Source organism: Pistacia vera, unplaced genomic scaffold (genome assembly GCF_008641045.1).
Source record: "Pistacia vera cultivar Batoury unplaced genomic scaffold, PisVer_v2 Contig25, whole genome shotgun sequence".
In the NCBI taxonomy this organism is placed as follows: Eukaryota; Viridiplantae; Streptophyta; class Magnoliopsida; order Sapindales; family Anacardiaceae; genus Pistacia; species Pistacia vera.
The window spans coordinates 665,793-687,300 of NW_022196057.1; the positions used below are offsets into that span (position 1 = coordinate 665,793).

General features: G+C 34.8%; 3 protein-coding genes and 1 pseudogene across 3 annotated transcripts; 2 read left to right on the top strand and 2 right to left on the bottom strand.

The window, feature by feature from the left end:
• Window positions 1-766: 766 nt before the first annotated feature.
• Window positions 767-1,225, bottom strand: LOC116132221 (transcription termination factor MTERF15, mitochondrial-like). Its single transcript, XM_031417873.1, has one exon. It carries the CDS (start codon window positions 1,223-1,225, stop codon window positions 767-769), a length of 459 nt encoding a protein of 152 aa, XP_031273733.1.
• Window positions 1,226-4,036: 2,811 nt separating this feature from the next.
• Window positions 4,037-6,469, bottom strand: LOC116132222 (cytochrome b5 domain-containing protein RLF-like). The gene is given in 6 exon segments (XM_031417874.1): window positions 4,037-4,322; window positions 4,725-4,775; window positions 4,908-5,042; window positions 6,083-6,199; window positions 6,202-6,261; window positions 6,439-6,469. Coding segments are annotated over 6 exon segments (495 nt in total). The 3' UTR covers window positions 4,037-4,221.
• A 1,879-nt stretch (window positions 6,470-8,348) lies between these two features.
• On the top strand, window positions 8,349-13,461 carry LOC116132255 (cycloartenol-C-24-methyltransferase). The gene is made up of 14 exons (XM_031417909.1): window positions 8,349-8,499; window positions 8,680-8,780; window positions 10,147-10,213; window positions 10,506-10,579; window positions 10,680-10,764; window positions 10,868-10,923; window positions 11,390-11,444; window positions 11,592-11,639; window positions 11,812-11,895; window positions 12,021-12,137; window positions 12,238-12,321; window positions 12,433-12,558; window positions 12,711-12,808; window positions 13,112-13,461. Exons 2-14 carry the CDS (start codon window positions 8,698-8,700, stop codon window positions 13,173-13,175), a joined length of 1,041 nt encoding a protein of 346 aa, XP_031273769.1. The 5' UTR covers window positions 8,349-8,499; window positions 8,680-8,697; the 3' UTR covers window positions 13,176-13,461.
• Window positions 13,462-14,293: 832 nt separating this feature from the next.
• LOC116132223 lies at window positions 14,294-19,843 on the top strand (annotated as a pseudogene).
• The last annotated feature ends 1,665 nt before the right edge of the window (window positions 19,844-21,508 follow it).

Here is a 21,508-nt window from a genome sequence, read left to right on the forward strand (position 1 = left end):
ATGGTAGAGATTTGATACTACAAAATCAGTAAATTATGCAAGAACTAGTTCACTACATTGTTTTAAAATTCGACCCGTTGTAAGACTTGACAAGGTGATCGAGTCGGGGTCAACCGGTCCAACCGGTTGGACCAGGGATTTTAATAACATCCCTTAAATTTTAGTATATTACAAAGATATCCAAAAAAAGAATTACTCTACTCCCTATAATTTTAAAATATTGAAAAACCCTAAAAATTGACAAAGTAATCCCTATAAGTTTGAAATATAGCAGAAACCCCCTGGAACCTGATACAGCTCGAAGAGGCTGTCAGGTCCCAATCTGATAGGCCGGTCCAGTCCGGGTTTTAAAACAGAGGTTCTCACTAGCAACTATACAAACATCTTCGATACATTTCATCCTGGACAAATCCCTTCAATAATAATAAAAAACAAGTGGGGCTCCAGTTTCGATCTCAGACTTGCAAAGTAAGTGCGGGGAATTAATAACTTCAAGGAAATGTACTGTAAAATTATACTCTGTTAAAACAAATTAAAAAATTGGGACACAAAATAATATGTCAATTCAATTCTTACGGCAAAATCCATCAAGAAAAGATAAGGGGAATGTTTATTTTCTGATTGGCATGGGGCAAACAACAGAACCAAATTAGAGAGATTTGTATAACATCAACTTCATTCTTTTCAATTTGTCCAATTAAACAATGAGAACTGATAAAAGACGCTGTAAGAAAATCATGTGTACAAAGAATTAACAGTTTACATACTACAGTTTGCTGGAACAAACATAAATATTCATATCAAGAGCCTGAAACCCTTCCTTCCTTTGATAGATATTCATCAATTCAGGAACCTGGTCCAAGTATTTTGTCATAAACCTATCCAAGAATAGCTTCTCAAAAGGTTTTACAAATGAACTTAGGTTATATTTTTTCTTCACCAACCCCTTCGATTGCAGAACTTTAATAACCAAACACCTTGGGATTACCCTCTTTTCCAAACTCATAAGGAAAATGTCTGGACACAAGGCAATATCTGTGGACTGCCAACCAATCTTGTTCACAAGAAAATCCATCGCATTCATTATTTTGCGTTCAGAGGCATTCATAAAATTGGGGCATTTTCTGAACACCAACATAATGTCCTCATCAGACCATCCCCACCCTCTGAAAATGTCCAATTTATGTTCCCAGGTTGATTGACTCATTGCAACAAATGCCTGCATCGCATGGATGAACCCACTTTTCTAAGGATCAAAACCCATTTCAATAACCTTCTTGATATTTTTGTCGAACTTCTTACGTTTTTGGAGCACTATATGGGAATAACATGTTAAAATCAATGCAACAGAATGCTCAAGCATACCCACTTCTCTTAGGACTGCAAGTTTCGGAGACACAGTCTTTGCCAAATCATACTCAAAGAGCCATGATTTGTTTGTTAAAGATTTAATAATTTTAGCATCAGAAAGGAGCACACTTTTGAGGAATTTATAGTTATGAATCAGTTGGTTCTCCAAATTGTGATCCAAAATAGTTGGATTTGAAGAGCAAACACTCACAAGCTAAGCATCTGTGATCCCGAAAGAGTTGAAAAACTCAAATTTAGGCAAAATTGACTTCTCAGGATTGGCTAAAAATAAACTAGGGCGCATTCCAACAAGTTTAGCTATATGAGCAGTCGTAAATCCACGGTTTCTTAAAACTTTCAAGACCAAATCTGGTTGTTCAGCGGATTGAAGCTTGATTCTTTTGGAGACAGATTCTGCCTTTTCTGGGGACAACCCACAGGAGTTTATGAGGTATGGCATAGTAAATAAGTAATCCTCTCTCACTTGTTCGATTTTGGTGGAGAATGATCTAATGCTGGTGGGCAAAAAACTCAAACACAAATCCACATGATTAGTGCCTAAATTTGGAACGACACACCTATAAATATTTGGTAAAACTTGTGCATATACTAGCCTTCTATACACATAACCACACATCGTGAATGAATGTTGTTTTGGTTGCTTTTCTCTACCATGTGCCACAACTTCAACCGATGAGAATGATTTAGAAAAAAGTGATGTATTCTGCAAAAGAAAACTCAAATGGATCGTCGAGTATGCTGCATTTCTCCAATTTGGGACTAGTTGATATTGCAGTCTTTTGTAGAACAAACAAAACATGGCCAAATCAAATACAAATGAAGAAAAATAAATAAATAACGAAGAGCAAGAAAGTACTCACGAATTATTTCAAATTTTCAGCTTTAAACTGGGTATTGCTTGCTAATCTTTATACAAATGCCCTCGTAGAATTGCAACACAGATTCTGAACTGTTTGTTAGGTTTTAACTTTTAACTTTTCAATTGAGTGAATAACATTTTCACCCAAAGCTTTCCATAATTACTTTTCCACCCATAAACTTTGAAAAAAATAAAATTCCCACCCAACTTAGTGTGTTATGTTATGTATTTGTAATTTAGGAGTATAAGTAACATAATCCTGTAATACATATTTGGGAACTAACAAAAATGCCATTTTACTGTTAAATTATTGGCTGAATTTAATGAGCGTGGAAAAATATCATCACTCTTTTTTTGAAATTCATGGACTGGGGTAATATTAGGAAACAATTAGGGGATTTTAAATATTTCTATATTATTATTTTTTTTCAATGATTTGGCCGATAATCCAATTTTACAAAAAATTCACAACTACGATATGCAGCTGCAATTAGACAGGTAGGATATAACGAGAATGCGGAATCCATTCGCAAACTAATCAATTACAAACTACTGCGTTGAAGTTGTGAGAAAAGGTTTGTAAAATTAACTCACTAGTCATTTTTCTGTTAATTTAAATTAAGTAACATTAATTCTTATTGGTTAATGTTTAAAACCCCCCCCCCCCCCCCCCCCCCCCCAAAAAAAAAAAAAAAAAAAAACCTTTGTGGTATCGAATTTTTAATAAATAACTACAGTTGTAAAATGTGATTACTGTAGATGCACTAGGAATGGCAAGTATGACATGATTCTTCCTTTAAAACAAAACCCCAATATTTTCTTCCTCAAAAATCCCTTTAATAATAATAATAATTTGGAGGTAATACTACGTTGATAAATGAATCTCACAAACTTTCTTTCACAAACAGACGTGATATATTAGTTAGTATTAACATGTCAACTGATTAAAAAATAGTTATTCTTTTACAACGAATGATCATTTCTTATCAAAGAACGATTATTTCTTCATATATGATCGTTCCTTAGAAATGAACAGTTATTCCTTCCATGAGGAACGGCCATTTCTTTTATGAATAGTCGTTTTTTGGGTTTAGTCAAAATCATTTTGTATTTAGCTGCCAACTCAATAGCGGCGTCAAGTCGTTCAACAACAAAACCCTTAAAACTCTGCTTCTCGGGATGATTCTCTTCTCCAAACTATAGCTTGGTAATGTGAGCATCGCTAAACCCATATTTTCTGAGAAGGCCAAGTACAGAATCTGGGTTTTCTGGGGTTTCAAAAGCTACTTTCTTTGATAAAGAAGCAGCAATTTCTGGGGACAACCCACATGAGTTTATGAAATAAGACACTGTGAATGAATGTTGTTTTGGTTGTTTTTCTCTATCATGACTAGTTGAAGTTGCAGTCTTTTGCAGCACAAATAAAACAAGGCCAAATCAATCTCCATCAAGGGATTCAATTACCTGACAACGGTAAAAGTACAAAAGGATTATAATACCCTTCATTATTTGACTTCATAATTTTTAACTAGGCTGAATAACATTTTCTCACCCAAACTTTATGGGTGACATAATGTTATTAAGGCAAACCTTGGTTGGGAAAATGTCATTCACTCTTTGTGGAAATTCAATCAAGTTTTCCTTGCGTGCTAAGTGGCAAACCAAGATTTTGATGATAACATTTGATGATTGATGTTTTCTTTGATAGACATATCCGACATCACTTTCTTTTGTGCAAGAAGATTGAGCATCTGCCATTCAAGATGAGATAAAAACCCATGTGTGGGAAATTATTACAACAATTCGTCTACAAATGTACATTTTTATTGCAAATGTTGATCTTTGTATGAATCAAACACCCAAAAGGTGTAAAGAAATCGTTCCCCCACTGGCTAAAAATGGGGTAAAATAGTATACATCTTTAAATAATACAACATGAAAAAAGGAATGGTTGAGGCCAGTATGAATGATGTGATGGAAGGGAGCAACTTCTAAATTTTTGAAGAATCATGGCCTTCACCCACTTTCTCCAATGTACCCACCAAGCACTTCGCCAATAAGAACTCATCATTTACCCAAGCATGGTATTTATCTGGAATAAAACATTAAGGATTGCAAATTTATGCAGCTAGTTTAAAAGAGGAAGAAATGGCTACCACCAAGGTTCAACAAATGTAACCCATTCATTGGCCATTAGACCACCTTTCTCACCAAGCTTAACTTGTGTGATTGTTAGTGTCATAAAAGAAAAAATAAAATCTTAGTTGTAGTGTCAAATTGGAATGGCATGCAATCATAAATGATCATAATTTCTGTAATGCAGATGTCTCTCTGAGTATATTTGTTATCCTAATTCAAGATTGGATCATTTGGAGTGAAAATGCAACAATAAAACCACCAAAGGGGATAATCACTAGGTCCTAGAAACATTAATAAAATTATATTGTCATTTCTATTTAACAGTGCAGACAAGTAAGCTGCCAGGAAAGGATACTGAATAAAGATGTACTGTCCTTACCCACAGCCTTCATCAGCTTATCAACACCTGAAAAGCATTTCATCCAAAATAAGATAATTTTCCTTCATATGCAATGTAACAGCAAACAAATTATCGAATGTTCAAGATCGAAGAAAAAGTAAAAATTTGAAACTCTAAGAGGATAAATCTTGTCCATACCTCCAGGGTGAAACTTCATGTATGGAGATAAATTATAAACGCGACCTTTTAAGACAGTCCACATGGAACCTTCTCTTTGATTTTGTTTCACTTCATCCATAGTGATAAGCCTCTTGTTTGACTGCCCCTTCAATCCTGGAATGCAACTTATAGACAGTTAAGACAGACTCCTTTTTTATTTTATTCAATCACTAGACAGGTTACACATGCCGTGTTCTTTATTTCTTTTCATTCCCCATGCCTCACATCAATTTACTAAAGCATTTAAATTGGTGGGTTGTAATTTAATGCAAGAGAGCAGTGGACAGAGAATTAGTAGAAGTTGACTAGCTTCCAATAACTAGATTACGCTTGCTTTAAAGATGTATCATCAACAGTTATAAACTAATATGTCGGACCATTAGAAGAGTCATACAAGATATATCATTGAGAGCATTGCATGATCTTACAGAAAAATGTTGCAAGCATACCCTATATCTCGATAGGTTCTTTAGGAAGTTCAAAGTAAAGGCAGCCACTAACACAAACCCTTAGCATTAAACTGCAAGGAGTAATTTATCTTTTTTTGAGCATTCCCTTGATTTTTAACCAAAAGAGAAACACAGACAGAAATGAGGGGGGAAAAGCCCCAAGCAGTTTCAGAAGTGCAGAGCATACAAATTAAAGCTTGTAAGCAACTGTCTAGCCAGACAAGGCCTTTCATGAACAATCAAATGAAAACTGCCTGAATGTGTTGCCAGCCTATAAATCAACCTCTTGTCAGAGGACTAACTCCCAAACCCATATCTAGCTTGACCTCTTCCAATCATATAAGATAAATAGGGTCCATATAACATGTAAAACAACACATCATGTACAAACTGTTAATACTCATACGCACACATGGATATAAAGTTATTCACGATATTATCTGAAAAAGTTATATGCATATCTGCAAACCAGGTACACAAACGACAAAAATTAGCAACATTTTGCAAAGCAATGAACTTCTCTTCAAATGAAACAACCCTCATCCTCTAAAACGGTTAACTAATCAAGCTGTCCGCTTATAAAATGCCCATTCTTTGTAAAAGCCAGTAAGAAATCATCCTGCTTTCAATTAGAATAATATACACATAACATTCCTTAAACCCAAAAAATTAAAATTTCTGTAAAGTTAGGGTTTCAAAGAGTACCAGCAAGATCAGGATGAGTTTGAGTAAGCCTAAGCCAATCAACTTGGCTATAACCTTTCTCAAACGGAACCTTAGTCCGAGAAACCGGCTTTCGAGCCGGAACTTTGCCTGAACTTTAGCATCAGAAGATGACGAAGAAGCATCAATAACATTAAACGCCAAAGAGCAGCTCTCTCCTCCTTTTCGCGGCTACTTCTTTGTTGTTGCTGTTCCATAGAAAACCTTGGTTTGGTTTTCATTAATTTGATCGATCCCCGAGTCCAATCTTCTCGACCTAATGAAAAGCCAGCGAAATTTGTTAAATATGCTCAGAACTCAAAATCGATAGAAATATAAAGAAAAATTTCAAAACTCGCCTGACAAATGTGAAATCGTTATCGTTTCCATCTCCGTCTCGGCTGCGTTGCTTCGAGTCTCTCAATCCCTCCGCTTTCTGCAACGAGTTCCGAACAAGAAGATTCAGCTGATTAATGAAGTCAGATTTTTAGGGATAATTCAGACCCCTACTATTAATATTACAAACTCTGATTTCCAACCAATAGGGGTTGTTTTGATACTTCACTAAACTGTGGACGATCTGTAGGGTAATAACAGGAAGATCCCTATATTTTAAAGAATATTCCAGATCACTTTTGTTGGCAATAAAAATGGTTGAAGCTGATAAATATTATTCTATAAAAATTGTCGGAAATAATAAGAATAGAAGGTGTCCTTGAATTTGGACAGCCATTTTGTAAAATATTCAAAATTATAAACAAAAATTAGTCTTAAACAAAATCCTAACATTGAAATTTACCTCATTGTAACCTTTTTTAGGTGAAAATGGTAATTGATTCTCCAGCAACCTGAAGATAATACCTCTTAGGTATAATTAACCCTAGTGGCTAAAGGGTTTGTCATCCCGCCACATCTTTTTTTTTTTTTTTTTTCTAATTGTTATTGTTATTTTTCTAATCGTACTGAACTCATTACGTTCTTTATCAATATTTACCTCATCCTGTCAAGGTTAATTATCCTAACAAAAATAGAAGTTATATGTGTTTTTGCCAAAGTGGGGGTTAGCTACGAAAATGTTTGAAAACTTAAGGAGGCTCTTTGTATTTTCCTTCAAACTATTATTAACATCTATATTTAATTGGAGTTATTGTGACAAGTGTGGAGAGCTACGAGATTGAACGGTTTCACAAGCATTTACGTTGGCCATGACAATTGAGACGTCAAGTTATTTCCTCATCACATTGGCAATGCTCATAAGACTCTTTAGAAGGGAGATGCTCCGTGAAAGAGATTGTTGGAGTGTTAGGAGTCATTCTTTATAGTCAATGAGAGAAGAGATTAGGTTATCCTTGAACAATGGTTATGAGCTAGAACCACTTCCCTAATTAAGTCCATGGCAAGACGAAACTAGTAGACCTCGAGCAAATGAATGACGTACTGTAGACTTACCCTCTCTCATGTGATGTTGGGTTGCTGTCGGTACCTTCGCTGCGTCAAAACTCTAGGCCCATGACAAATGGTATCAACATTAATGTGGGTCAATTCATTTCAATTAAACCAAATTGGGCTAGTTCAACTAATCAACAGGTCCAGGTCCATCAATATGGGCCGGGAAAGTTAGAAAGTTTCTACAAATGCAGGCCCTCAATAGAATTTAATACAAATTAAATATATTAAAAACATATTACACTGACACCTTTGGGATCTCGGGGCAGTAAAGAATCCGATCGCTAGTGAATATTTTTTAATCAAATTTTTTTATTATAAAACAAATATTCGATGTTTGAAATGAGTATAAATTAGAAATAAAGCTATGGTATTGGACTTTAGAGACCCATAATTATTTCTATGGACCCTATAAAATTATACATAGGTAATGTGATTTAATGACATAATTTTGACCTCATGTGCCACCCAACCTATATATAATTTTTTTATTCATTTAAGATATATGTATAAAAATAATAATATATTAAAAAATGTAGGGGGGCAGTGTTTTAAAAAAGGGTATAATAGTAATTAAGTAGAATTGGGGCGATGCAGCACAGCAGCCGAACCGATGAGAATCTTCTCATGTCGTCGTCAAAGAAAAGGTCGTTTTTCTCTAACCTGTCAACTTTATCCCCTTTCCCATACTCTATTTTTCACTTGTGAAATGTCTTAAATATCCTTCGGAAAAGAAAAACAGAATTTGCCCAGTATATGACATCATTAAGTCTATTTAGTTTAGTTATGATTTGCGCTCTGTATTTATTTTGAATTTGAAGTGAATAAAATAGTATGCTGATTTGTATTTGTGCTTGTCGATAGTGAAGTGTCTGTCTATATATGGTTTGTTTCTCTCAAGCCAGAGTCTCACTCTCTCTTCTGATTTATCGCCTCTGTTTCAGGCGCCCGCTCTCAACTTCTCTGCTTTTCAGGTAAACTCTTCAATCTCGTCCGCTACATTTTCATAACATACACGTTTTCCAAACTGTAGATTCCGTGTCACACACGTGATCATTTTTCGTTTTTCTGTTTTTTAAGATGATTCTGATTCTGATTCTGACTCTGATTCTGATTCTGATTCTATTGCTATTGTTTTTGTTTTCTTTTTTTAGATCGGAACTCAGCTAACAATGTCGAAGGCTGGCGCGTTGGATCTGGCTTCTGGCCTCGGGGGAAAGATTGACAAAAGCGAAGTTCTCTCCGCCGTCGAAAAGTACTTCATTTTTTGTTTTTTATGTACTGTTCAAAAGTGCTTTTACTTGGTTTAAGTCACGTTATGTACTCTTTAAAAAAAAAAAAAGACCTATAATTGAGGTTCACATTTTGCATGCTTCTGAATATTATTTCGAAAGTGGTTGTAATCCTTAATAGTATTTCGAAAGTGATTGTAATCTGAAATTTGGCTTTTTACATTGAGCTTAGAGTGACTCTGATACTTTTTTAAACGAGATTCAGTTTTTGCATTTTTCTTTTTTAAATCAAAGGTCGATTTCCATTGGTTTGTGCAAGCGATAAAGGGAAAAGGAAAGTGAAATCATTGATGCAGTCTTTTGTTTTTTAGCTTTATTTTTTTTATTTGCACTGAGTTGGTATGTGATTCATGTAGATCTATGATTTTACTGTTTAATAGGCACTGATTTGATTAGCAATTGAAGAATGATATGTGGTCCCCAGCTGTTCACTGGTTAGAGTTCAGTGTCTTTCAAGTGCTGTTTATGTCTCTTCGTGTGCTTACTACTCAATTATGATAGGGTTGCGTATTGATCAATTATTAGAATTGTGACATCTATAATGCTAGGAAATTTAAAATTAAAAATAAAAATAAAAAAAAAAAAAAAAAAACTCTATGTTGTCTGTTGAATGGTAGTTGTACTAATTGTACCCGTTAATTTTTCAAATGAATAAATAAGAGTGAAGTACACCTATCTTCTTCACATAATCACCTATCATTGTGTATACCAGGGGAACTGTGTATGGAAAAAGTTTCTTGGTTGTTATTAGATCAAACCTATGAGATTTGCTCAAGTAATTAGTATGAACATATCCCGGTTCATCGTGTAGACCAAACAGTATCAGACTATGTAAAAAAGAAAATTGGAATTTCATTTTTGTGCTAGAGGTTGAAAGTTTGTTTTTGGGTTTAATTTTATATTACTTTCTAATTTGAATTATATTTTGGTTTGTCCATTAGTCTTAAAACTCAGTTTGTTATTTTAGAGAGTGTGATAGAGTGAAAAAATGTGCCAATTCTGCAGCGTTCCTCATTGAAAATTAAACAAACTTCCAAAGAGTTTACAATTTAAAAAAAAAAGTGTTTTACTGTTTAAGGCTTGTCACTGTTTTATGTTTAGTGCTGGTGTGCTCTATTGAGCTAAGTGATGGAAAAACACATAACTGAATTAGATATGCATGACCAATCAGCTACATGGCATGAGGTGATTCTTTTGTGCTGAATACAATTGTAGTCCAAGTTTTCTGGACAACTTGGCATGTTATGCATGGTGTTTTAAGTTTTGTCTCTCCAAATTAGTATAGGTGTTCCTGAATTCTGTGATAAAAGTTTTAGCTTAATGATGCAGGTATGAGAAATATCATGTCTGTTATGGAGGTGAAGAGGAAGAGAGAAAAGCTAACTACACTGACATGGTATGAGAAGCTCTATTTAACCATGTTTGCTTCAAAATTATCCAACTTTGGCAGAATAATCATCTGTTATCAAATTGGTCTCTTTTGCTGTCTCTCAGTTACTGGCAACACATTTTCAATTAGCACTGTGTGATCTGAGCTTTTGCTTTTAAACTTTTTCTATACTATCATCTATAGCATGCTAAATGGTCATCTGGCCGTAAAGTGTTTGCTAGAATTTAGTTTTTCCTCATAATGGTTGTAAAATGTCCTTTGTGCGCAACATTTTTAATGGTCTCATTTGCAAGTTCAGGTAAATAAATATTATGATCTCGTAACCAGCTTTTATGAGTTTGGCTGGGGGGAGTCTTTCCATTTTGCACCGAGGTAATACTTTATTCTTTCCTGCAGTTAACACCAATAGAGACCGCATGCCTTTGCGGTGTTACTGAAAAAGTTATCATGACAATGATCTTAATTATTTCAGATGGAAAGGAGAGTCTCTTCGGGAGAGTATCAAGCGACATGAGCACTTCCTGGCTTTACAACTGGCCCTGAGACCTGGACAGAAGGTTTATACTGTTTTGTAAAGTACTGAAATATCAAGTGGAGAGATTTATTATTTTTTTTCATTTGGATTGGATTGTGACACAAGCTTATACTGGTATCATGTAGGTTTTGGATGTAGGTTGTGGAATTGGTGGACCATTGAGAGAAATTGCTCGTTTCAGGTGCTATTGACATTTATGCTTGAGCCTTTCTTTTGTCAGCTATCATTATCAGCTGATTAGTGAGCAACTGATATTATGCTTACGATTTGCACCTTACTTCTCATTAAGGCTCACTTCCATTAGATTGGGTTTTGCTTTGTTACCTTTGATGGATCCTGAATTCTTTGGCTGGCGGTATCCAATTTCATTAGGTTTTTAAATTTGCTTAGGAGTTTCAGTTGCTTTTATGATCAAATTTGTTCATGCTACATATCTTCAAGAAATATAAGAATTACTGGGCTACTCTGCTTAATGTCTAGATAATTAAGTCTAGCATCTCCAAAGTATTTGAATCCTTAAGAAGGGGCAACCTAATGTAGAATAACAAAGTTCTGCAAATTTTCAGTTCATTTTTTTTTTTTTTTTTTTAAAAAAAAAACAAAAGTTTTGTTCTTAAGAGATGGCCTTCTTTGGTTATTTGCTGCAGCTCAACATCAGTCACTGGGTTGAACAACAATGAATATCAGATAACAAGAGGAAAGGTACATACTTTCTTTTCTAATTTTTATATAATATGTGTTTGCAGTTGCCATTGCTTGTTGCTACAGATCCCTGTGACTAAATTTTTAAACTTCTGAAATTGAGTTTTTTAACTTGCTTATGATGTTACAAGATTTGTTGCTCAACAGGAACTAAACCGAATTGCAGGAGTGGACAAAACCTGCAACTTTGTAAAGGTTGGTAGTATTCCTTGGCCAAGCTAATGATTTTATCATTTAACTCTCTGTAGCACATTTTCCCTTTCTATTTTGTTAATTCTTGTACATCAAAAGGTATTTAGATATAATTGAATGGTTTACAATTTGCAGTGATGAACTTCATGATTGCTGTTTTCTCTTACTAATGCAGGCTGACTTCATGAAAATGCCGTTTCCTGACAATAGTTTTGATGCTGTGTATGCAATTGAAGCTACCTGTCACGCACCGGATGCAGTATGTCAATTTAAGATTCTGTATCTATCTCTACTGCCTTTGCTAAGATGGCAATTAGCTTCCTTTGTGTGAGTGTGTGTGCATTTTCCTCTGTTTCGTGTAACTTTATATTTATTTCTGGACAGTATGGATGCTACAAAGAGATTTACAGAGTATTAAAGCCTGGCCACTGCTTTGCAGCATATGAATGGTGCATGACTAATGCTTTTGATCCTCAAAATCAAGAACATCAGAAAATTAAGGTTGTATATCTCATAAAGATAAAGAAAACGCCTGCTTGTTATTGTGTACCTATGCCATGATTTACAATATTGTGGCTGTAATAAAGTTTCATTGACACAGGCTGAAATTGAGATTGGTGATGGCCTTCCTGACATCAGGTTGACCAGTAAATGTCTTGAAGCTCTGAAACAAGCTGGTTTTGAGGCAAGACTGTTTATGCCTTTTTAATTTAAATAACCTGTTTCAGTTTACCTTTTATGTTTTACATTAGCACAAGGGCTGTGAAATGAATATATGTATTTTTTATTCATGAAGGTGTTGTGGGAGAAAGATCTTGCTGTTGACTCACCTCTCCCATGGTACTTGCCTTTGGATAAAAACCACTTCTCACTAAGTAGCTTCCGCCTAACTGCTGTTGGTCGTTTCTTCACTAAAAACATGGTAAAGATTGTTGAAATGCTAGCTTTTCTGCTTATATTAATCCTAGAGAAACCAATTTCTCAAAGAACTTGGTTATCTGAAATTAAGAATTTTGCCCTTCCCATCTTGCTATATTGTTGGCAGCTGACCAATATGTATTTTCCCCTTTGTAGGTTAAGGTCCTAGAATTTGCGGGACTAGCCCCAAAGGGAAGTCAAAGGGTTCAAGATTTTCTGGAGAAAGCTGCAGAAGGGTTGGTTGCCGGTGGAAGGTCAGTGTTTTATTATTTGTTTATTTCATAATTTTAATTTTTATCATATGTACTATTTTCCTTTTCAGATCTTTACATACATCTCATAAAATGAAAGTCATGCTTGTCAATTATAGTATCATATAAATCCATTCAAGAAACACAATTCTTTTTATCATTATACCAATGTTACACAGGATTTTGAATCCACCAGGAGGTGCAATCCATCAATCTTGAGTTCATTTAATTTAGTTCATATGTGGATGTTTAATTGTTGATTCCCTCCCTATGTCTACTGACATGATCTATTACTTGTCGCATCAGGAAAGAGATTTTCACTCCAATGTATTTCTTCGTGGCCCGGAAGCCACATTCTGACAGTCAGTAAATTGGTAGTGCAAACTGTTACTTAACTGCTGCTACTATGAAGGGTAGAGATGCAATTTATAAATATGCATGACCTTGTTAGGCAATTGTCCTGGTTTTTTGTGAGTTGTTTGTTTGTATTAACTTTCTTGCCAATTTTCATTTAGCTTGTTATGTGAAACTAAATGATTTCCCCGTTTGATTATAAGTCCCCTTCCCTGCATTAAATCTGATGCTCTCATGTTTCCTCTTTTTCTATAGTGGGACATTTTTGTGTATAAATTGGTACTTTGTTTTTGCTTTTTCCATGGATCATGTGCTCCCATGTGGCCATTTGGATTTCGTTTCAACTGGGGTCACGTTTTGCCCTGGGACCTTCACCATTTTAAGTGGCATATAATTTATTAGATATGGGTATCCTTTGGCCTCCCTGTTCAACAACTAATTTGTGTTTTATCACTTTGTCCAATCCAGGGCCGTTTACTGAAGGAGCGCTTCTGTTTATTATTTCTATCCATATTTTCAATCTTATTCCTAAAATACTTATTTGTTTTATTATTTGAGAAATACTATCTAATTTTTTTAATTGCCTTTAAACCCTTTAAGTTTATTAATTTAACTAAACACCCTGTAGAAAAAAAAGTTTAAAAATTAACAAAAACACCTCCACCCACCCATGGTTGTCAGGTTGATGGAATCTTTCACAACGGCGTAGAAACGATTGAAAATGACCGGTAATTCACTGATTTGACCAGAAAATGTTAGATCTTGTCGCTAGCGACAGCCAAAGAAATGGTTGTTGTTGACGGTTAAATCTAGCCTTTTGTGGGCGTCGAAGGCCAGATTAGTGGTGGATCTGGTCAGAAAAGGCTATGTAGACGCACTACCAACCAGATCTGATCGGTCTGACGGTGGTGATTGGAATCTGACATTGTGAGTGGGTGGGAGTGTTTTTGTTATTTTATAAAAAATTTATATATTGGGGTGTTTAGTTAAATTAGCAAATCTAAGAGTTTTTTTATGAATTTTTAAATTTTACCTTATAATATTCACCCTATTTAATTACTTAATATTATTCTTAAAATTTTATCCAAAATAATAAAACAAAACGGATCTGAAAATATTGAGAGGCTTACTGATATGGCGTCAGAAAGTCCATGAATTTGGGCTTCTCATTATTAATGATGACCCATAACTAATACTTGGTCAAAGAGTTTAGCCTTTGCAAGAAGATTGCAAATAGAGGACAAATTCATAGCCATGTCACATTGCCTACCGTGAGCTGGACATGTAGCCAAAATAAGGCAAGATCATGACTTAGGCCGGCTTAAATATCAAAGGAAGTTCCAAACAAGAGACTGCCACAAAATGAACAAATCAATGAGTATTTAGTCAATTTGTGGCATTCACATTCACCTAATCGATTTACAAAGTCAAATTATGAACTCATTGCGGCCCACCTAATATGTACATATTGGGAGCTCTTAATATAAATTTATAATCTTTGAATCATTCGATAAGATGTATAAGTGGATAATAATTTAATCGAAACATCAAACAAGTATAATCTACTTGGCAAAGGTTGGTGGACATCAAGTTGTCTGCTTGTATTTTGAGTCTTGCCTAAGGGCATCTCCAACCCCGCAAATTTGAAGTCCAACCAGCGCTATACTGCTGCGCTAAATTGGTGTGGAGCTACAGTGCCCCGCCAAATTTGGTGCAGCACTGTAGACCTTTAAATTTTTTTTTTTAATTTTGTTAAGTTAATTTGATTATTAAATTTTACACCAAATTTGATTATTTGTATTTAAGTTAATTTGATTATTATTTATAATAATAATGATATAATTCAAAAAATGATGAAAAATTAAAAATAAAACTTTATTCAATGTAAATATTAAACTACAATAACTCAAAATAAAAATTAACACTAATTTAAAAACGCTAAAATTAAAAGAACAGATGGAAGTGCTAACTCCCGAAGTTGAAATTGTCGTAGATGAAAATATCCGATTTCAAAATTTTCTTGCTTGACATAGACAAATCAACGATACAGAGGCTCACTATGCTCTTCGAAATGCATTAATTGATCATTTGTGAGAAGGGATACATAGGTAATGTGATTTATGAACATAATTTTGACCACCTAATGAGCACATCATGTGCCAGCCAACCTATATATAATTTTTTTATTCATTTGATTTTATATTATAATATTAAAAAATGTAGGGGGCAGTGTTTTAAAAGGGTTAATAGTAATTAAGTAGAATTGGGGCGATGCAGCACAGCAGCCGAACCGATGAGAACTTCTCTTGCGTCGTCAAAGAAAAGATCGTTTTTCTCTAAGCTGTCAATATACCCTTTCCCATACAGTATTTTTCACTTGTGAAATGTCTTAATATCCTTCGGAAAAGAAAAACAGAATTTGCCCAGTATAGACATCATTAAGTCTATTTAGTTATGATTTGCACTCTGTTTTATTTTGAGTGAATAAAATAGTATGCTGTTTTGTTGTGCTTGTCGATAGGAGTGTCTGTTTATATGGTTGTTTTTCCTAAGCCAGAGTTCACTCTTCTTCTGATTTATCGCCTCTGTTTCAGGCGCCCGCTCTCAACTTCTCTGGTTTCAGGTAAAGCCTTCAATCTCGTCCGCTACATTTCATAAAAACACGTTTTCCAAATGTAGTTCGTGTCACACACGTGATCATTTCGTTTTCTGTTTTTTATGTTCTGATTCTGATTCTGATTCTATTGCTTGCTTGTTTTTGGTTTCTTTTTTTAGATCGGAACTCGCTAACAATGTCACGGCTGGCGCGTTGGATCTGGCTTCTGGTCGGTGGAAGATTGACAGCGAAGTTTTCTCCGCCGTTGAAGTATTCATTTTTTGTTTTTTTGTGTTCAAAAGTGCTTTTACTATGGAATTCACTTAGTTTAAGCCACGTTATGTTCTTTAAAAAAGAAAAAAAAAATAAGACCATAATTGAGGCTCACATTTTGCTATGCTTCTGAATATTATTCGAAAGTGGTTGTAATCCTTAATAGTATTTCGAAAGTGATTGTAATCTGAAATTTGGCTTTGTACATTGAGCTTAAAGTGACTCTGATATTTTTTAAACGAGATTCAGTTTTTGCATTTTCTCTTTTAAATCAAAGGTCGATTCATTGGTTTGTGCACGCGACAAAGGGAAAGGAAAGTGAATCATTGATGCAGTCTTTTGTTTTAGCTTTATTTTTTTTTTATTTGCACTGAATTGGTATGTGATTCATGTAGATCTATGATTTTATGTTTAATAGGCACTGATTGATTAGCAATAAAGAAGATATGTGGTCCCCAGCTGTTCACTGGTTAGAGTTCAGTGTCTTTCAAGTGCTGTTTAGTCTCTTGTGTGCTACTACTCAATTGTAGGGTTGCGTATTGATCAATATTAGAATTGTGGACATCTATAATGCTAGGAAATTTAAATTATAAAAAAAAAAAAAAAAAAAAAAAAAAAATTCTATGTTGTCTGTTGAATGGTAGTTGTACTAATGTACCTGTAATTTTTCAAATGAATAATTAGAGTGAAGTACACATATCTTCTTCACATAATCACCTATCATTGTGTATACCAGGGGAACTGTGTATGAAAAAAGTTTATTGGTGTTTTAGATCAAACATAGAAATTTGCTCAAATAATTAGTATGAACATATCTCGGTCACGTGTAGGCCAAACAGTATCAGACTATGTAAAAAAGAAAATTGGAATTTCATTTTTGTGCTAAGGTTGACAGTTGTTTTTGGGTTTAATTTATATTACTTTCTAATTTGAAATATATGTGGTTTGTCCATTAGTCTTAAACATCAGTTTGTTATTTTAGAGAGTGTAATAGAGTGAAAAAATGTGCCAATTCTGCAGCGTTCCTCATTGAAAATTAAAACAACTCGAAGAGTTACAATTAAAAAAAAAAGTGTTTTACTGTTTAAGGCTTGTCACTGTTTTATGTTTAGTGCTGGGGTGCTCTATTGAGCAAGTGATGGAAAAACACATACTGAATTAGATATGCATGACCAATCAGCTACTGGCATGAGGTGATTTCTTTGTGCTGAATACAATTGTAGTCCAAGTTTTCTGGACAAATTGGCATGTTATGCATGGTGTTTTAAGTTTTGTCTCTCCAAATTAGTGTAGGTGTTCCTGAATTCTGTGATAAAAGTTTTAGCTTAATGATGCAGGTATGAGAAATATCATGTTGTTATGGAGGTGAAGAGGAAGAGGAAAAGCTAACTACACGACATGGTTGAGAAGCTCTATTTAACCATGTTTGCTTCAAAATTACCCAACTTTACCAGATAATCATCTGTCATCAAATTGGTCTCTTTAGGTGTCTCTCAGTACTGGCAACATGTTTTTCAATTAGCACCGTTTGATCTGAGCTTTTGCTTTCGAACTTTTTCTATACTATCATCTATAGCATGCTAAATGGTCATCTGCTGTAAAGTGTGTTGCTAGAATTTAGATTTCCTCATATGGTTGTAAATGTCCTTGTGCGCAACATTTTAATGGTCTCATTTGCAAGTTCAGGTAAATAAATATTATGATCTCGTAACCAGCTTTTATGAGTTTGGCTGGGGGGAGTCTTTCCATTTTGCACGAGGGTAATACTTATTCTTTCCTGCAGTTAACACAATAGAGACCGCATGCCTTTGCGGGGTTACTGAAAAAGTTATCATGACAAATCTTATTATTTCAGATGGAAAGGAGAGTCTCTTCGGGAGAGTATCAAGCGACATGAGCACTTCCTGGCTTTACAACTGGCCCTGAGACCTGGAAGAGGTTTATACTGTTTTGTAAAGTAATGAAATACAAGGGAGAGATTTATTATTTTTTTTCATTGGATGGATTGTGACACAAGCTTATACTGGTTCGTAGGTTTTGGAGTAGGTTGTGGAATTGGTGGACCATTGAGAGAAATTGCTCGATTCAGGTGCTATTGACATTTATGCTGAGCCTTTTTTGTCAGCTATCATTATCAGCTAATTAGTGAGCAACTGATATTATGCACACGATTTGCACCTTACTTATCAAAGGCTCACTTCCATTAGATTGGGTTTTGCTTGTTACCTTGATGGATCCTGAATTCTTTGGCTGGCAGTATCCAATTTCATTAGGGTTTTAAATTTGCTTAGGAGTTTCAGTTGCTTTTATGATCAAATTTGTTCATGCTAAATATCTTCAAGAAATATAAGAATTACTGGGCTACTATGCTTAATGTCTAGATAATTAAGTCTAGCATCTCCAAAGTATTTGAATTCTAAGAAGGGGCAACCTAATGCAGAATACAAAGTTTTGCATTTTCAGTTCTTTTTTTTTTTTTTTTTAACAAAAAGTTTGGTCTTAGAGATGGCCTTCTTTGTATTTGCTGCAGCAACATCAGTCACGGGTTGAACAACAATGAATATCAGATAACAAGAGGAAAGGTACACTACTTTCTTCTAATTTTTTATAATTGGTTTGCAGTTTCCATGCTTGTTGCTACAGATCCCTGTGATAAATTTTTAAACTTCTGAAATTGAGTTTTTTAACTTGCTTATGATGTTACAAGATTGTTGCTCAACAGGAACTAAAACGAATTGCAGGAGTGGACAAAACCGAACTTTGTAAAGGTTGGTAGATTCCTTGGCCAAGCTAATGATTTTATCATTTAACTTCTGTAGCACATTTTCCTTCTATTTTGTTAATTCTTGTACATCAAAAGGTATTTAGATATAATTGAATGGTTTACAATTGCAGTGATGAACTCATGATTGCTGTTTTCTCTTACTAATGCAGGCCGACCCTTCTGAAAATGCCGTTTCCTGACACATAGTTTGATGCTGTGTATGCAATTGAAGCTACCTGTCACGCACCGGATGCAGTATGTCAATTTAGATTCTGTATCTATCTCTACGCCTTTGCTAAGATGGCAATTAGCTTCCTTTGTGTAAGTGTGTGTGCATTTTCCTCTGTTCGTGTAACTTTATATTTATTTCTGGACAGTATGGATGCTACAAAGAGATTTACAGAGTATTAAAGCCTGGCCACTGCTTTGCAGCATATGAATGGTGCATGACTAAGCTTTTGATCCTCAAAAACAAGAACATCAGAAAATAAGGTTGTATATCTCATAAGATAAAGAAACGCCTGCTTGTTAGTGTACCATGCCATGATACAATATTGTGGCTGTAATAAAGTTTCATTGACACAGGCTGAAATTGAGATTGGTGATGGGCTTCCTGACATCAGGTTGACCAGTAAATGTCTTGAAGCTCTGAAACAAGGTTTTGAGGCAAGACTGTTTATGCCTTTTAATTTAAATAACCTGTTTCAGTTTCCTTTTATGTTTTACTGCACAAGGGCTGTGAAATGAATATATGTATTTTTATTCATGAAGGTGTTGTGGGAGAAAGATCTTGCTGTTGACTCACCTCTCCCATGGTACTTGCCTTTGGATAAAAACACTTCTCACTAAGTAGCTTCCGCCTAACTGCGTTGGTCGTTTCTTCACTAAAAACATGGTAAAGATGTGTGAATGCTAGCTTTTCTGCTTATATTAACCTAGAGAAACCAATTTCTCAAAGAATTGGTTATCTGAAATTAAGAATTTTGCCCTTCCCATTTGCTATAGTTGGCAGCTGACCAATATGTTTTTCCCCTTGTAGGTTAAGGGCTAGAATTGCGGGACTAGCCCCAAAGGGAAGTCAAAGGGTTCCAGCGGGGGGGGGGGGGGGGTTTGTAAGGGGTTCAGGAAACATAATCTGATCTCTTGAAAGGGAATAAGAATCAGATAAACCCATTAGAAACTGTATGACACAATCACGATCGTATCGATCATTTAAGATTTTCAGCTTGCCACAATCACACACAGGTATGGGATCATAGATAGCCAATTCATCCTATAAAACTTTTAAGCGACCAAAAAAGGTGCTAATGGAATCCTGACCTTGAGAGAGGCTAGCAAGATCCCATTTGAGTTGAAAAATAAGAGAACCATTTTGTTGAGTAAAATGGTCCTGAAGTTCAAGCAGAGAGTGCGAGAATCATCAACCAAAGCAAGATTGGTTTCAACAGAAGAACTTACAAAATTTTGAAGCCAGGAGACGACTAAATGATTGCAACGTTCCCATGCTTAAAAAATTGGATCATTGGCATCACGTGGTTTAGAAAGGGTCTCATTGATGAAACCAAGCTTATTCTTCGCTCGAAGAGCACGACTAACAGCTCAAGACCAACTGACATAATTGTCAGCAGTTAAGAGATCGGAAAATAAGGCAGCAGCGGGATTGTCACTATTGTCGATGCGAAAGGGGTTGAAAGGATCTGAAAAATTGAGAAACCTTTCGTTAGGGTTTTTGGGAGGAAGTGTTTTAGGATTGGTATTTTCAGAGCTAAATTCATTAAGATTTTTGGGAGGAGGTGTTTTAGGATCAGTATTTTCATAGCTAGACATGGTGAGGGTTTTGGATCGAGGGGAGCTCTGATACCATGTAACAAAATGAAGAACACAGAAGAATCTGCAGTAACAAGATGAGGAACAGAGAAGAATCTGCTGTAACAAAGTGAAGAACAGAGAAGAATCTGCTATAACAAAATGAAGAACAGAGAAGAATCGTCCAGGAAGATGGAGAGAAAAATGTTCTCTGATATCTTTTTAATTAACTATACACAATTGTCTATATACTATTACAAAGGAATCTTCTAACAACCTATAAAGGGGAAAATACATTATTGTCCCTCTGTACAACTCAGCAAACAGAAATGCAGAAAATAGAATGTACAGCAAACCAAAATAAATAACAGAAAAGAATAATGAAATCATCCTTCTTCAATAATCGATACGTTCCCTTTGTGTGAATGTGTTGTATTATGCTCCAATAGTTTACAGCAACCCAACTGAAATCTATCAAAATTGAAACACCCTAAATTACATCTTCCACGTTTAGAGTTTTAATCTGCGAAAATGAGAAAATAAAATAAAATAAAAATTGTCGGAAATAATAAGAATAGAGGGTGTCCTTCGAATTTGGATAGCCAATTTTCTAAAAATATTCAAAATTCCAGCAAATCAAAATTATAAACAAAATCTTAACATTTCAAATTTACCTTATTACTTTTTCTTAGGTAAACTTGATAATTGCTTCTCTCGTAACTCGAAGACAAAAACCTCAATAACTAAAAGGTTTGTTATCTGACCACAAAGAGAAAGTTACCTCATTGTAACTTTAGGTAAAGCTATCTTTTTAAAAAAAAATGTTACTGTATATTTTTCTAATGTTGTACGGATCTCATTTATGTTTTGAAGGTTAATTATCCTAACAAAAATAGAAGTTATATGTGTT